This window comes from Melanotaenia boesemani, chromosome 12 (assembly GCF_017639745.1).
Source record: "Melanotaenia boesemani isolate fMelBoe1 chromosome 12, fMelBoe1.pri, whole genome shotgun sequence".
NCBI lineage: Eukaryota > Metazoa > Chordata > Actinopteri > Atheriniformes > Melanotaeniidae > Melanotaenia > Melanotaenia boesemani.
The window spans coordinates 12,999,337-13,016,702 of record NC_055693.1 but is presented as its reverse complement, the minus strand read 5'-3'; the positions used below and the strand labels follow the sequence as shown (position 1 = coordinate 13,016,702).

Sequence of the window (17,366 nt, the reverse complement as noted above, 5' to 3'; positions counted from 1 at the left end):
AACGATTGCAAGACTATAAACATGGGCATCTGGATTTGGGTCAAGCAGAATAAATGTTCCACTTGGAGGCCTGTTATCGTGTGTTGCACTTTTTGTTTGGACAGACTCTGCAGGAAACCCCTATTCAAAGTCTGAAGGCCAAGTTAATGATTGTTAAAAATTGAGTTTGTGTAGAAGGGTAGAGGTCTGCACCACTTTTTTTTTTACAAGCACTAACATTCAGCTTAAAACAGCTAGTGTATGTATGAATCACAACACTTGCAAGCACGAAGGGTCCAACGGCTAAACAGCAAGTTTATTTTGGTTAGAATCAGAAACACAGATGATGTCCTGAGGGCGAGATGAAATGGTAAAAACCCCTGAAATTATGGCAATCATGGATTGTGGTGTTGAGAACGGGATAATGAGTGGGAGAAATGGTGCATTACATTGTTCAGTGAGAAAGATTGGAGGGGAGCGGTTACTCTCGACAACAGAGAGCAGTACTAACCATTCTCATGGCAAACTCCAACAGCAGGGAGACTACAAATTACTGCAGCCACATCTCCCTTTAAAGATTATCCAGTTAAACTAAGTTTTTTTCTATTCAATAAAACATAGTTTTAGTTGAAATGAAAAACAAAAGGCACAATGATTTTCAACTCATTCTTGTCTTTAATATGCACAAGAGTTGAAAGCATCAATGAGCCACCTTAAAGAGAAGAATTCAATCAAAAATTTATAAAAAGATATAAACAATCAGAGGCCAAAACGCTGTCTGTTGCTTTTCTCCTATTATTTTATTTAAAACAACTTTTCAATAGCAAGTAAAAATCTTGCAACAAACATAAGCTTGTATCCAATTCGGATACAAGGCAACAAAATTGTAAATCTTTAAAGTGGCTCGGTCTAGTATGCTAGTTCATGACTGTACACCTTCTCCATAGTTTTTGTTCAGTGATAAATAGCTAGTCCCAAAAACAAAGCCTGGGCTGCTCCTTACAACCTCACCCAATATTCAAAGCCCCAGTGCGATACCTCCCCCATCCCTGCTATGACGCCCTCTAAGTAGTTAGCAGCCAACCCGAGGGTCATAAAAGTCTGCGAGGCCAGGGTTAAGGTTGGGATTAAAGCTTGAAGTCCATAACCCAAACCTAAACCCAAACATCAACTGGAACACGGGATAGTACATTTTAAACAGCCTGTTACCACCGCAAAGAGGGGGGAGAAAAAGAAAAAGGAAAAACAAAAAACCTGTTTAAATTCATCAGCATGTCATCACAATACATATGCAAGTCAAAATAAAAACAATAAAACAAAGAAATATTGCTCCAAAAAAAAAAAAGAAAAGAAAAATAAAAACCTCCCCAGCCATCTTTGACAGTTATTGTCCATCCGATGACTGTCAGCTGCAGCAGCTTTGTACAGGCTTTATGCAAATATTCATATACTCATTAAACGGCAAGGAGAGATACATATCGCATTTCTTTTTACAATTATTCAAATTGAGTGATGAAATGTGACCTCTTCATCAAAAGTAGTTAAGTACTGTAAAGATCAGGACCTGTAACCCTTGTACAAGTCTTGTTTTCAGTGAGCATAGGTCCCCTTTCTGCAGGCAGACATCATTATGCCTCAGATGTGTACATAAGACTGAACAAAAATATACAAGGAAGCTCCACAGACTTGACCAGAAGAAACACAAACAAAAAGAAAAGAAAAAATTGAAGTGTGGATTGAAAATAAAAATTTTAAAAATGAATTTAAATAACCTTACGGTCAAGGTGAGCAATTGAGGACGATTTTAGCTTTGAAGGTTTTCGTTAAATACCCCCCCTTCTGAGTTTCACATTTCACAGGGGAGTCCCGAGCAAACAGTTCGCCGGATCACAAGACGTGTACGAGCACACGCTGCAGAAATGGATGTCCTGTGGGGAGTGGGGGGTGGGGAAGGGGATATGAACGCTACAGCTGACGAGTTCCTCTTCTCTCAAGTCTGTGTGCAGTCACCCAAAAGGGGCTTCCTCCCATGACAGGTTTTCACATCCATTAAAACAAAAATATTATCTTTCCTCTGAATCAGAAGCAGGCAGTTAGCAGGTTTACAGTTGCATGTGATGATTGGAAGAAGAAAAAAAAAAGTTATGGCATTTTCTTCACATTTTGATGTTTTGTATTGTTTTTGTTTTTTTTTTAATAGTTTGATAATTCAACAGAAGTCACATTAAAAAAGTGACGTCATTGAGTCAGAAGTCCCATCAGTCAGTTTGCCACAAAGTCCTTTTTTTTAAACCTTAGAGCCCTTTCAACTCTCCACCTGCCCAAGGACTCTCCTGGGAGGGCAGTGGGGGTCCGTGGTAATCATGGCTTAGCTCTGGGATTTAATCTTTAAAGTGGTTGAGAAAGGGGGGTGTGCCAGGCCATCAGGAATCAGAGCGACCAGGCATGTTTGTGTGTATACTTGTTTGTCAGTGTGTGTTTGTGTGCATGGGTGAAGTAACACCAGAGGACAGTCAAGGGGAGGGAAAGCACAAAAATAAACCACAATCAAACAGCAGTATTTCTTCCCCGTAAGTGATAGGATGGCTTCTAACAGAAGTATGCACACAAACCTAAGTGTCAAAAAGTGTGTATACATATATTTATATATATATATATATGCATTTGTGTGTGTGTGTGTGTGTGCGCACGCATTTGTGTCTGAAAATGTGCTTGTGTTTTTGTCTTTATGAAGACTTGACATTTGGCAAATAAATCTTGCCAAGAAGGCTTTTTCTTCCTTCTGGTTTTACCTTTGAGTGATATTTAGAAGCACTGGTGGACAAAACTGACAGTCCTACCAATGCAGGTTGCCAGATGGTGCCTGTTGAACAACCAGGACTTCTAAGAAGAGTTGCAGTTTTCTGTAAAGGATGACACTTTTACAAAGAGGTGGGGGGAAAAAGAAAAAAAAGGGAAAATTAGAAAAGCCACCCAACAGTGCAGAGGTGGGAATGGGTAAACCCTTCTGTGGTGAATGTCCATGTTTGAAGTGATGTTTTGAAAATCCTTCTGTACCAGGTTGCCAGATTGTTGGAGACACAAATGAATATCTGGGATGATTACAGAGTACCCGTGCATCTGGTGGAACCAAACATCCTGGCTTTTAGAAATTAAACTCCTTGGTCTGCATGTTGGATGCCGGGTCAAAGTTGAAGGTTCCTCCTTGAGTGGTATCAGGAAGCAAACCGGGATCTTCATCAATCTGAGGGTGAGGAGGGGGGGCAGATATGAGATCACATCAGTGTAAGTAGTTGACTGAGAGGGAAAAAGTGACCAATCTAAGGTAAAGAACTTACGTCATCTCCTGAAAAGTACTGATCAATAATCTCAAAGGCTAATTTGTAGATATCTTCATTCTCATGCTGCTGCAAATTTTCTATCTTCTCCAAACCTTAAACAAATGAGACAAAAGAATAGTCAAAACAATGATAGAACTTTTTTTCTTAGTTTTAACATGAACTTTGATTCGCAGTATAAAAATACAACTTTTGTTACCAATGGAAAAAAGAACAAAAAAAAGAAGCTTAAACCACAATAGAGAGAAATAAAGGAAAACCAACCTCCACACTCCTCTATAATCTCAGCAATAGTGCTGGCTTCATCTCCTGCCATGATGAGGATATTCTTGAGGCCGTCCAGGACAACCTGCACTACCTGGGAGTCTTTCACCGACAGCAGGCTACAGAACGGAGGGATGACATTATGCTCCACCAGGAACTCCACCTACACAAACCCATACATACACACCACATTCATACTTTATTACAACATAAGTACATGATTACAAGTCTGGAAAACAGCCTTGCAAATCACTTAATGACGTTCATATCTTATTACCTAGCTTCTTCCTTCAATCATGACTTAGTGAAAAAATATGTCATAAGTTCAGATAAACATTTACAATTAAATTCATGGACTAAATATAAAGTTTGGAAGCATTTAAAGTAAAAGCTTCCTCATTGCAAAAAGCACATTTTAACTCAAACCTAAACATCATTGCTACAAAAAGCCATCTCACCTGGTCTTTCCTCCCACTGATAGTGAGGTTGCTGATGGCCCATGCTGCCTCCTTCTGAGTGCCAAAGTCACCCTGTAGAGAGCCAGGCTGTCACCAACATGTACTACCACAACATACTGTCAGAATATACAGTAAAAATCTAAACCGCATTTCAATTCTGAGGCTATTTCATTAGTTGGTTATCTTGCTACGAAACAAAAACAGTATCAATCGAAATGTCAGGTTACATTTGTAGAGTAAAAAAAATAAATAAAAATAAATAAATATAAAAATATAAAGCTTTATTTTTCCTGCTTCTCCACTGTGCACAAACCTTAGCCAGTTGGTGAATGATCATAGGAATCAGATCGGCATCAATCACAGCTTGGACCTGCTGCTGGTTCCCAGCTGTAATGTTGGACAGAAACCAGACTGCTTCCTGTAGACAACCCAATTATAGATGGGTCAAAAGCGGCACCCATAAAACTTTCACAAACATAAATATTCTAACCAGCTATATGTGGAATTAGTGGCATCTACATTACTTACTGGTTTCAGATCTTTTAAACAGAATAAATTCTAACTCCATTTTTCCATAGTGGAAATGAACAAATGCGTTTTCTGTGAATTAACACATGTACTGCATTTTTAACTATATTAAAACAAAAACTGGAAATTAAAAGACAGATGCAGTGGTTATGCTACCTTGTTGATCTTCTCTTTAGGGTGTGTGAGCAGGTTGGGGAAGTGTGAAAGGACATCACAGTTAAGAACCACCTGTGTCTGTTCGTCTGTCCCTGTCACAATGTTTCCCACTGCCCTCAGAGCTGCCGTCTGAAGGTAAACAAACAACTTTTAATTACTTCATAGATTGTTTCCAGAGGATGACAGAGACCATCACATTGTGGACATGAGGCAAAATCTTATGTATGAGCTCTATAATAACTGTCTTACCTGAACTTTCACCTCCTGATGGCTGAGGAGAGGCACAAGAAAAGGAACAACTCCAGAATCAATGACCATCTGGATCTGCTCGTTGCCTCCATCAGTCAGATAAGACAGAGCCCACACTGTGTCAACTAGGATCTAAACACAGATGTTGCATTGTAGAAAATATTGACATTAAATAAAACAAGTTTTTTTTTGGTTTTTTTTTTACAATCTGGACAAATCAGAAAACAAAATGAATTGGCCGTTGCATTCCAGCCTGATACTTACATTTATATCAGTGTGATATATTAGCACACAGAGGGCGGGCAAAATCTGTGGGAAAGAAAAGTAGATTGTGAGTGGTTGATTGGATAGATTAATAAGATAAGAGGAAAAGCAGAGCAAAGTAGAAAGAGGAGGAGGGAAAAAAAAAAAAGAGAGACTAGACTTCACATGTCAGAAAACTTTATAATCCGACATTCCCAGGGTGATGAGGTGGATTTGGCAACTAAAAAGCTTCGTGACTCAGCCTGCAGTGATACAGTCAACTGTAGAGAGATCATTTTTGCCCACGTGCGCACCAACGTCCAGACACACCCACCTCTTGCACAGTCTCCATGGGTGGTGGTGGATCCTTGTTGCGGCAGAGGTTAACAATGACCCAGGTAACGTTGCGGAGGAAGGTGATTGGGATTGATGGGTTGATGAAAGACAGCAGGGGCTTGACCACACCCAAGGAGATGACATAATCCCTGCACTGTGGACCATCACCTGAAGGAGCAACAGGGCAATTGTCATCACTCTATATAGTAGCTTCCAGTCAGTAAAATCTCACTTCTACTTGAGGGTGGCACTTACCTATAATGTTTCCTAAAGCCCATACAGCCTGTTCACATACGTTCTGGTGAGGTGAATGTAGGAGTCTCAGGAACAACGGCACTGCATCTGGATATGCAAACATCAACAAGTGAAAAGACTGCCCAAAGTGAGTGCTTCTGCAACTCCAATGATAAGACAGTTTCCAGCGAAAAAGACTAAATCAAACATGAATCCATGATTGTGTCACAACACCTGCGCATAACATTTCATCTGAAACCAAGCAGTGTTATCAAGAAACGTCAAATGAATCATTTAATGTTTCTGTCCTTCACCAGAAAACTACTGCAGAAGTACAGCAGCCCCAGCACGCAAATGTCCACCTGTTGCCTCACAGGCACACAAATATTAGCTTGTTTGCATGTTCACAACCATCACGTCTGTTGCAAGTCTGCAAGCATGCTGGCCACTACTGAGATGAAACACTAGTGGGACTTGTGCACATCCAGAGACAAGCAGAAATTTGTGTTCCTTTCATTATCTTTCAAAAAACACACACCAACTCTACTTTTGAGTCAACTGTCTTGCACATGTCTGATAAAGTTAATAAGCTTAATGTTCACCAACACACTTGCTTATCACACCGTTTTCCCCCCCAAAAAAAGCCTTTTTGTCATTCATGCTAGAGGCTGTGTATGTAATTCAGGCACCAAATAAGAGGTTATGCAGGTTTGCAAAAAAATGTGCATGGTCTGTTAAATATCAGTATGCTCTTGATAAAATGTCCAAGAAGAAATGTCTGCAAAATGTTTAGCCCAGAGACTTGACATCATGTGTTTAATTTTATTACAAGAGTCAGACATCTGATCTCATAATTCACATTTGTTTGCTGTAATTTGGTGCAAGATGTAAATTTTGCTGTACGAGAGCCTTTCAGTATCAGCAGAGAGTCTGCATCATTCTTCCCGTGGGCTTTATGAATTACTGAGTAATCAGGAATGATTCAGAAACTGCTGTGAAAGCCAGAGATTTTAATTCAGTCAAAAGGGCTCCTTTTTGTGACTAATTAGATTTGTTCATTAAATAGAGTGAAATTTGTTGACTCGTAGTCAGACCCAGTTAGAGGTCCATCTGAATTCATTCTAGACAAATGGCTCTTCATTTGAAACTAAAAGATTAATACTATCAATGTCCATTTTCATGACTTGCGTAATAAGCGAAAATCTAATTTAAGTGAAGCTCAAATAGATAAATTCAAATTTAAAATTTGGGCCTCTAGAAGGTGAATATATGACTATTTAGAAAGAAAACACTCATGCATCTCTCCAAATGTAGGTACAAAGGACCATGTTTTAAACGCACCAGTTACCCCAACTGAATTGAGTTATTCTGATTTTCCCCTTTTTAAAAAGCGAACATCTTTTATTCAAAAGTCACCTCACTGAGTGACAAAGCAAACAAGTATGCTTGCTCTGCAGATTTCAGACAGTATATAAACACAGACTGAAGGAGTAACGCTGGAGAAGACAGAATGTGGAGTCAACTTACTGGATTTAACCACAGCCTGAGTCTGAGCTGACGTCCCAGAGGCAATGTTGGTCAGCGCCCAAGCTGCCTCAAACTGAAGAGAGGGGCTGTGGAATGGAAAGAAAGCAAAAGCTGAAGATACAAAGCAAGTGTTTTAATTTCCACAACAGGTAAGACAGCAAGGAGGAGTTTTAAGTTTTTCCAAAGATTATTGCTTTTTCCCCATGCCCCTCATTAACTTCTGCTTTTTGGCTATCCAGATAGATTTAGACAAACTGCTGCTATTGTCAAAACAGAATAATATGATTTCTGAAAAAAATTGGTGCAGCACAAAATATGAGAAATCACAGACTTGCGGGTGAATCTTAACACCACCCACCAGCCAAATGTAAGCAAACTTTGGAGGTTATTAAATCCATATTCCACAATTATTATTCTACCGACCCACCACCCATGATCTAGTTTCAGTTGATTTACACTGACTTAGCTGAGACGCAAAACAATCAACAGGCCATCTGGCTACTACAGGACAGTATCATTTTTACCCCCATCACTAAGGCAGATATTTAAATTTCAAGACCTCAGAGAAATTGGCCTATTTCTTTTTTTGGTAATGTTACACAGTGACAGACCACATATGCTTCACTTTGTGGCTTTATGTCAATATTGGCTTTCTGCCATAAAGGTAAACAATAATCTCTCTTAATGAATACACAAGGATTAAAACTGCATGACTGCAAAGCCAACTTAAACCCAAAACTAGATTATGTTCCGAGATAACAAAACAGTTTTTTATGTGGTATGCCATGGCAAAATCCTATCTTTTTTTTTCCACCCTTACAACTTCCCCCACTGAAACTACTCCCCCCCCACGCCTCAGTGAACACAAGGTCCTGGGAATTGGGGAACTCTAAGACGCAGGAATGTTGATATATTTGGCTTGGCTTGAGCTGAGAGGACCAGCCAGCTGCCCTGCATGTCTCCACACTCTTATGTGTGGACACAGTGGGAAACAACACATCCTCCATTGCATCTAAAACCTGCTACAGTAGCATCAGATCTAAACAGAAATACATTTTAAAAGGACAAAATATTAGATAAAAGGGCAGATACTATTACATTTTTTTATAAGTGGACTTACTTATCATCTCTTTCCAGACATTTGACTAAAATGGGTAGGATTCCAGACTTTATCAAATCATCAATAGGAGGGTTTCTGTCACTGGAGAGTAGTTTTCTGACAAAACACACAAAAAATGTTAAAAAAAAAATCCAAGATCATCATGCTAAAGAAAAAAAGTTAGTGATATATATATATATATATATATATATATATAGAGATATTTACAGACAGACAGACACTCACCTGGCTGCCTGCACAGCACTAAGCTGTATGACTGCATTATCACTGGTAGCATTCTGTAGTGGCAGAAACACATGGTAGATAGTACAGAATAACCAGGTGATGGTACAGTTGTTGGTATATTTAGGAAAGGCTAACATATAATTAAATAAAAATAAAAGATCTTACCTGTAAGATGGCATCAAGCGTAACATTTTGCTGCAAAAGGCAAAATACAAAATACATGAATGCCAAATTTGCATACTCCATCACGTTGCATTTTAGTAAACCTACAGGATCAGATCTTGCCATTTAGTTGCTGTAAGGAGTCACAGTTATGAGCCATTTTTTAACCCACAAAATCCCGTTTTTACATAAATTTTAAAATTTTCTAATTTTAATCAACAGTATAGGGTTTTTATCACAATTGAGAGAGACTGTGTTGTTTACAGTACATAAAAAAAAAAATCACTTTTGGGTGCACTACCCCTTTAAGACATTTCTGGGGCATCCACAATTGTCTTTTTTTTTTCTACTGGTGCTCAAAAAATAAGTTTTTAGTCTTTGCACCAAATCCTTTCCAGGTCTTTTCACAGGTTGAAATTCTTTCAAGATTTTGCAAAACATATGAGTAAGTTTAAATTATGCTGCAACTTAAGTTTTAGACTTTTTAATCCTAAAAAAAAATGATTATTCTTAAGCCTTTTCCATCATAACCACTGCTCTGAATAATGTAAAACAACTTAACAATATAAGTGTATTAAAAAAATAAAATTAAAAATAACAATGCCTTATTGATTTGACACCGTCTGACCTGACCTATATTGACAGGCCGGTCTCTCACTTTGCCACATACACACTTACTCCTTTGAAGTCTGAGTCGACATCAGAGTCGTCCAGACTCTCCTCCTGGGGGACATTTCTCTTCTTCAGTAAATGTTCGTCTCGTTTGTTCTGACAAAAGGATAAACACAGAAGAGCAATGAGAGAAGAAGATGAAAGTATCCATTCCTATCTTCATGAATTCTTAAAGCGTTTTTTTTCTCTCTCTATCTCTCCCTAACTTTTTATTACACAGTATGGCCTCATTTTAGAAATTAAGCACTTAATGAGGAAAAAAGTGCCTGCAGGTTAATACACAAAGCAAAACATTCACCTTTGAGGGACGCTAAACCCCAGTCTAACCCCCACCATATGCTGTAACCCAGACAAGCACATACTCATTTAGCATCAGTCTACAAGGCATGCGAGTCAGTGGTAGGAGGAGATTCCCTTGCCCTACATTCCTCCGCATCATGCTGATGTGCGTCACTGATGACTAATCAGCTAGTGCAGTGCTTCTTGCTGCTCTGATCCAGCTAAAATGGAATGTGCTAGACTTCAGACCACCTCAGCACGCCACAGAAATTATGTTTTAGGTTTTAACACCACTAGCTGTGCCAGTACTCTCCAACTGAATGATGATGGCTGTGCTGCTTCATGTGTTTTTTTTACCAGTATTTTCAGACTTCCTTTGATAAAATAATACTAGTAAAACTTGTGGCAATTAATCAGCAAGAGCTGTGTTTAGAAGCTGGAACTTTTATATTGTTAATAGTGTCTTAATTATATTGTTCATTTGAATTTCTCTAACATATATCTGTCAAAGATTGTTTTTCTATTACGAGGTATAGTACAGTATTGGTTGACTCAGCACAGCTCTTCCAAGCTTCGACAGCATCCCCTCACTGTGAGCAGGATCAGCCGTTTATCATCTTAGCAGGTGTGAAGCTGCAGCAGATCAGACTAGACACACAACTTTACTCTGGGTGTGATGGTTACATTACACCAATTTAGCAGATGTTTTTATACCAAGGGACTTACAAGTGCGGTGGGTAGCCTGATTAATGCACTGATTGCGTCTGCAACACATTTATTATGAAAATTGTCTGCAAAACTTTTAAACAACTTCATGGAACAAGGAATAATAGTGCCCTACTGATGTGTTACCTTTAAACATCCACAGATGATTCCCTCCAACCAATCAACGCTCTGCACCGTTTCCACATCACTGTACTGCATTGATTACAATTTACTGATGTAATACCAAAACTATGTAAAAATTATGTTGTACTGCTTATAAAGGAACCCCCAAAAACAAACTGCCTTTTTTTTTTTTTAAATGGAAATTGAGTGTGAAGACATCTTCAACTACTCACATACTTTTCCTAATCTAAAATCCAAAATCTTCATTAGACTCCACACATCTCATGACATAACATGTCTCAAAGTGCTGTTTAAATTGATTTACAAGAGAGAGAGGGTTAACTTACAAAACAATTATCTTCCCAGAGAACTAATGACTTAACTCAGTTTTGACTTCACAATCCTGTAGGATAAACTAGTAAAACAGATTGTAGCATATCTAAATGTCATCAGGTAAAATGGTAGATTGTACTATTATCAGATATTGAAAATATACAGAAAAGATTTATTTAAATCAGGCTACAAAAAAAGAGACAGTATGTGTGATTAAACAACTTTGAATCCATCAGAAAACAAAAAGAAGGACAGATTTCCAATAAGACAAGGCTCTTAAATTTACCAGCTGTAACCCTCCACAGCTATGACTGTTCTGTTTCTACTATATCATACATCTGTTTCCAACAAACATGTGTATCAGCAAGGAATACCCTATCAGGCACTGCGAGTGTCAGCATTGGCTGTCTCAGAGTGACAGTAAATAAAGCAAGTCCAAAATTTCAAATCAAACATTTATTTTAGTTCATTATTAGTTTGTTAACTGGTTCCTCAAAGGGAGGAATGTACAAAACATAAGAGAAAAAAAAAACAAAAAAAAAAAAAAAACACACCAGGTAAACCCCCCCCCCCCCCCCCAAAAAAAAAGTCAGTTGTAATATTGTGGTTGTGGTTAATTATTATACATCTTTTTAAAATGCTTTATCTCAAGTAGAAACTGGACCTAAGTTTGAAGCGTGCAAATGTTTAAATGTGAAAATACAATTAAAACATTTCCCCTTAAATTACTCAGGTGTTCTTATTTTCTAAACCACTTATTCCAATTCAGGGTCATGGGGGAGCTGGAGCCTATCCCACCAATTAGCAAGCAAGAGGCAGGGTACACCCTGAACAGGTCGCCAGTCTATCACAGGGTCAACAGAGAGGCAAACAACCACTCATGCTCACACTCATGCATAGGGAATATTAAGAGTGACCAATTAACCTAACATGCATATCTTTGGATGGCTGGAGGAAGCCGGAGTACCCGGAGAGAACCCACGCATAAGTGGGGATAACATGCAAACTCCACACAGCTAAGATTTAGGGCTGGGCAATTAATCGATAAAACTGATTAGTCGAATTTTCCATTTCTGACTTTTTTTTTGGGGGGGGGGGGGGGGGGGGGGGGACAAAAAAAAAAAAAAAAAAAACAATGAGATTTTCTCCCCTAAGCCTGGTACACACATCGATTTTTTTAAATCTTATGAGAATTTTTATCTGGTCAAGACCTCACGCGTGAAGATAAAAAAATCTGTTTTGATCGTGTGTGGTGTGTTCTGAACATGTAATCACAGAACAACACACACGACGATGCTATCCAGCAACTCATCTACAAGCTAGTCTTCTGAGCCGGACAAACGTCGAAACGTAGAAGAAGAACCATAGCAACAACAGGCAAAAAACGAAGAAGAAGATACATTGTAATAATCGGACAACACAACACACAGCATGGAAGAGGACATATAGGACGAGGGAATGATGGTGGTCTTGGAACTATTGTTAACAGAAAAAGCCAGAACTGAAAAAAAAACATAACAGACTGGAGACGGCGTGAACACAGACTTTATTTAATCCTTGTTCCCTCACCCAGGTCGCTCTCTGATTGGCTACATTCTGTGCCACGTCACCATCCACGCAGTCACAATGCACAAGTCGTCGGTGTTCCTCAGAAATCAGCTCTAAAATATTAAACATGTTCAATGTTCCCAATTGTCAGCTACGACCCATTTCGGAGCGGATTATCAGGACAAATCGGCTCGTAACACACCACAGAATCGTTGTGTGTACCAGGCTTTAGTTAGTTAGCAGCGGACTCAACTGTCCCTCCGCACCAGAACAGTATTTGTCTGAAAACATTAACAAAAATAAAGTGAAGTGAGCCGTCACTCACACCAGCAGTTTAGCTGTGCACTGCAGTGACAAATGCTGCTCCCTCTGAGATGCAGGAGGCAACTTCAGCCCACAAACTCGTGTTAAGAGACGACCTACATCAGGGGAATTTTTTCCGCAGTGGATACCGTATGATAAGGATCCAGATGGAAAGAGATCACAGATGCAGCTGTGTTGCATATCTCTATGCAAGATATGATTTTTTTTAAAGCCAATTACAATAAACATAAAGCAATTGCCGGGTGTAACAAAAACAAAAAAAAAATCAACTGATAAAAAAATTAAACATGCCAAGAGGTGAATACTTTTGCTAAATACAACATCATTATATCAAACTAAATTTAAAAATTTTGTACTATTGAGAATAATGTAGCCAAAGTACAACTATTTAAAAAGGGCAACTGTAAAGCAACCTCATGAATTAATTAATTCACTTTACAACAGGATTAAAATAACAAAAGCCAAAGACAGATATACCCTGTAGGTGAGACAACGCCTGCATTTTCTGATTTCACAAGGTCACAGACAATAGTTTTCCATGTTTTAATCCAGCAATCAAAACAGGTAAAACTTTCATACATAAAAAAAAAAAGACAGGAAATCCATTTCCTCTTTTATATCATCACTGTGCAACAGATCCTGGCCCATCTATTGTGTCAGGGCAACATCAATGGACAACACAATAGGCTCAAAATAAACAGAAGCTGGTTGAAACACCCAACAAAGTAATGCAATGTACCAATTTTATTCTTCACATGTGCATTTAGTGCTTTCTATTCTAGTGTGACATGAAATTTTACCTTTCTGTCTTGTATTGGATGCTGAACCAAAGCTAGCCTCTTAGATAACGAAAACAGTATCAGCTGAATATGACAAAGCTTTTGCTGTGTTCAATATCTAAAACTCCAATAATAAACACTACTTCCTTGCAGGTCTTTAGTTAACAGCTTTCTAGCTGCCAAGTAGGTGTGATGATTAGTAAGTAGAACGAAATAACAGCTAAATCCGCTAGTCATGCAGCAAAGTTAGGTAAGTAGCTCCATGTTAAGTTTAAATATGGAACTAACTCTACATTAGTTTTTATACAAACTGTATGCCTGTTTCCTAAAATATATGAGCATATAAATGTAAGAATTTTACATGTTTCATAATCTCTGTGGATTTACTGAACTGAACTCAGAACAGTTGGCTATATGCTGTTACTGACTTAACGAATGTGTGAGTGGGTGTGTGTGTGTTAAGGCAGTACGTGTGTCTTTCCTCACCTTTCTCAACTCAACTGTCACCTCATTTCGATGTCTTCTCATAGTCTGTAAAAGAACACAATAGTCATGATGTATACACTGTAGATTTTTTTATGTGAATAATTAATCTAATGGGTATAATCATAAGATACCAAGCATATTTTACTTTAATTTCAGGACTGTATTACCATTTTCATAACATACATTTTAAAAACATGGGGTAAGTGATCCATTTATTCATTACTTATGACTGAGTCCTTATGACACCAATCACCATCAAACTGGAAGGTTAGAGATGGAAAAAAGGCAACTAAAACACATCCAATAGATGAAAAACAATTTCATGCTTTAACCAATTGCTATTTGTGAGTCTGCTGGGATTCCAGCTCATCCAGAACAGTTTGAGATGGTCAAAGATCTTGTGACTGTTTGAAGAGGTTCATGTTGCCTTCCTAAATAGCATCTTATGTAATCCGGAACAGCCATAACTCAGGAGGCTGTGGAGCAGAGAGGTGTCTCCCAATCACTACAAAAACAACAATAATGCCACTACACTGGCCCGGACAAAAACACCTTTTTACAGTGAACATCTATCAGAAAAATTAATGGAGCCCAGCAAACATAACTGGTTAAGTTGGGTTAAATCTGTTGATACAAAAAGATATTAAGTGGTTAAAAGTAAATGCAGGTCCACAAAATAAATTATACTGAAAGCAAAAAATGTCATTTCAATTTTGCAGGGTAAAAGAGATGCATAATTTTGGGCAACATGTAATATTCAGGAATACTAAGGATGGGACTTATGGCAGACAGTATGTGGGATGTTACTCCTGTACAATTTAACACATTTTTTTAATGGTGTTGGAAATTAAGAACAATCTGTTATGGCTGACCTAAATAACCAAGCCAAACTGGCAACCCCCTCCCCCCTGCTGTAGTCTGAGTCATCCATTTACAAAAACTCAAATTCATGCTGGGGCTCCAAGACAGTCCTGGTCAGACATCCAAGATGCCTGAAATAGCATCAGGAATGCACTTGGCAAAGTCTGCCTGTCATGGTAGCCACGTGCTTGTCAGTCTGACTCCAAGATTCAAAACAACTAGCTATGGGGCACCAATCTTTTTATCTCTCTCAAAAGTTATGATAAAATTCCAAGTGCCACTGTGTTGGAATTGGAAGGGCCATTTTAAGACTTACCTTTGTTTGGGAATTATCTAAGGATTACCAATAGATCAGAAAAACCCAGCACAAAGTATGCCTTTGTTAGTAAACCCCTTGGCTAAAGAAATAATTTCTGATAAATTCTTTAAATATCATACATGAGTGAATCGTGGCTAGTTATTTCTCATTTCAGTTGGTCCTACGCTGGAAGCCTTAATCTCTAATGATTTCAAAGCAGGCTTTAACGTGATGTTTGGACTTCAAGTCAATGAGCGATGTAAACAAATACTGCCAGATTTATAATTAGACTTGTTAGCTTCATGATACAGCAGCAAACTGCGTTATCTAAAGTAGATTTGCAAGCAGGACACGAAGACATCTGACTGTGTTTTCTGGAAAGTGTAACTTACATTTGAGGACGACACATTTATCACAAGCGTTTATGCTATTGTAACACAGCATTGAGCGTTACCAATTAGAGACGAGATATACGTGAACATTGCAAAGTTGGTCAAAGTTACAGATCTGCTAAGTTCAACGTTAAGTAAGTCGAATGTCTCTTCTTAGAGATGGATTCACGCTGAAGAGTATTCCCATCCCTTTCGTTTGATTAAACTAGCTAAATATTTTACGATTACTGACATATAAAATGTAAAAGGCGCTAAGATCATATCCTAATCGCCATTTAGCTAACGTTCAGTGTCATAGCCAGATGCTCGGTTTAGCTAGCTCACCTGGAAATGAATGCTAATTTTGCTTGACGTTAGCTAGTTAGCAAGGTGGGGTGGATGGGCGGGTGCAGACCTGTCATTTAATAAATCATAACCCACTACTTTATTCATAATGACGACCTTGTGTGGCATTCAAAAGTCAACCCTTAAGTTAGTCAGGGTCATTTTTTATCATAAAACAGAACAAATTTCAAAATTATGAAACTGAGCAGGCCTAGCTTCGCTTACGACCGGTGTCCATCCAACTAGCTAGTTAACGTTAGCCGGTGTTGACAGCTACGTCGCTTGCCCTTAATTCTCCAGACTCCAAAGATTCAACTGTGGCGTGGTGCACAAAAAACAGTGGCAAATAAAGTTTGGGAAGCGACCGGTGTTCAATAGATGAACACAATCACCGTCAATGTTTACGAGGGAAGTTGCCGATCATAGAACACAGTAGCACATTTGATGACGAACTCTTTACGATAGCTTACATTAGCTAGCTAGCCGACTGGCTGTCTGACTGGTAGGGAAAGCAGTTATAGCAGGAGTCAGGCTACCAAAGGAGGCCCATATACTTTCAGGTTTCTGTTTTGTTTTTTTTTTACATTAATATAATTCCATTCATGTAATTCACATTTGTATCCATATGCCAGCTCACCTCGACATCACGCCCTTTGTTTTTAAAGCTCTTGATACGGTGATTTTCCAAGCCGGCGTTTTCTGCCATGGCTGTGCGGGGTTTAGCTATTACTCCGGCTTTATGTATATCCTCCGTAAAAGACGAGGCACGGCAGCTCCTGTGCGGCTGCAGGCTTCAGAGGAGGACGTAACAGTTCGCAGAGTGAGGGGAGGAGTTAAGGCATACCTCCTGCTTCGTGCTGGGCTGTCCTGGTTTCCGCGGCTTCCCTAGAAGCAGTTCTAGCAAATTTACCTACGACGAAGGCCGGGTCAAACACATTGTCATGTAATCAGTAACTCAATACAAATTTAATTGCAGTTGTGTGGGATTGGCAGCATACTCGACCGGATAACCAAACCACGTAACCTAAATTTGAACATATTTAGATTACAAATAATCAATAGGTCGTTGCCACAAAACGTTAATGCATAAATATAGACAAATTTCTTTTGTTAGTACTGTATAAAGACCTCATGTCGTCTTCAACAAAAATAATTGAGAATCTGACCTTACTCATTTTAACCTAATTCTAGTCACAACCCCAATTCCCAAAAAATGTTGGAACACTGTATAAAGAGAAGGCAATGACTTGCATATCTCATAGACTCATTTATTATTCCCAACAGAACATAAACATATATGTTAAAATTGAGACATTCTACCATTTCATGCGAAATACTAGCCAATTTTTAAATTAATGGCAGCCAAAAATAAAATAAAAAAAGTTGGAAAAGGAGCAACTGAAGGCTTAAAAAGTAACTGAAC

The 17,366-nt window shown here is 38.6% G+C and overlaps 1 protein-coding gene across 1 annotated transcript; it reads right to left on the bottom strand.

Moving 5' to 3' along the window:
• Window positions 1–631: 631 nt before the first annotated feature.
• Window positions 632–16,810, bottom strand: kpna3 (karyopherin alpha 3 (importin alpha 4)). The gene is made up of 17 exons (XM_042001790.1): window positions 16,581–16,810; window positions 14,069–14,113; window positions 9,498–9,587; window positions 8,823–8,852; window positions 8,658–8,710; window positions 8,433–8,528; window positions 7,313–7,398; window positions 5,807–5,893; window positions 5,550–5,719; window positions 5,237–5,281; window positions 4,973–5,104; window positions 4,724–4,852; window positions 4,353–4,457; window positions 4,040–4,111; window positions 3,582–3,744; window positions 3,318–3,412; window positions 632–3,223 (listed from the first exon to the last, which is right to left on the bottom strand). The coding sequence occupies exons 1-17, from the start codon at window positions 16,647–16,649 to the stop codon at window positions 3,125–3,127; spliced, it is 1,566 nt and encodes a 521-aa protein (XP_041857724.1). The 5' UTR covers window positions 16,650–16,810; the 3' UTR covers window positions 632–3,124.
• Between the last annotated feature and the right edge of the window lie 556 nt (window positions 16,811–17,366).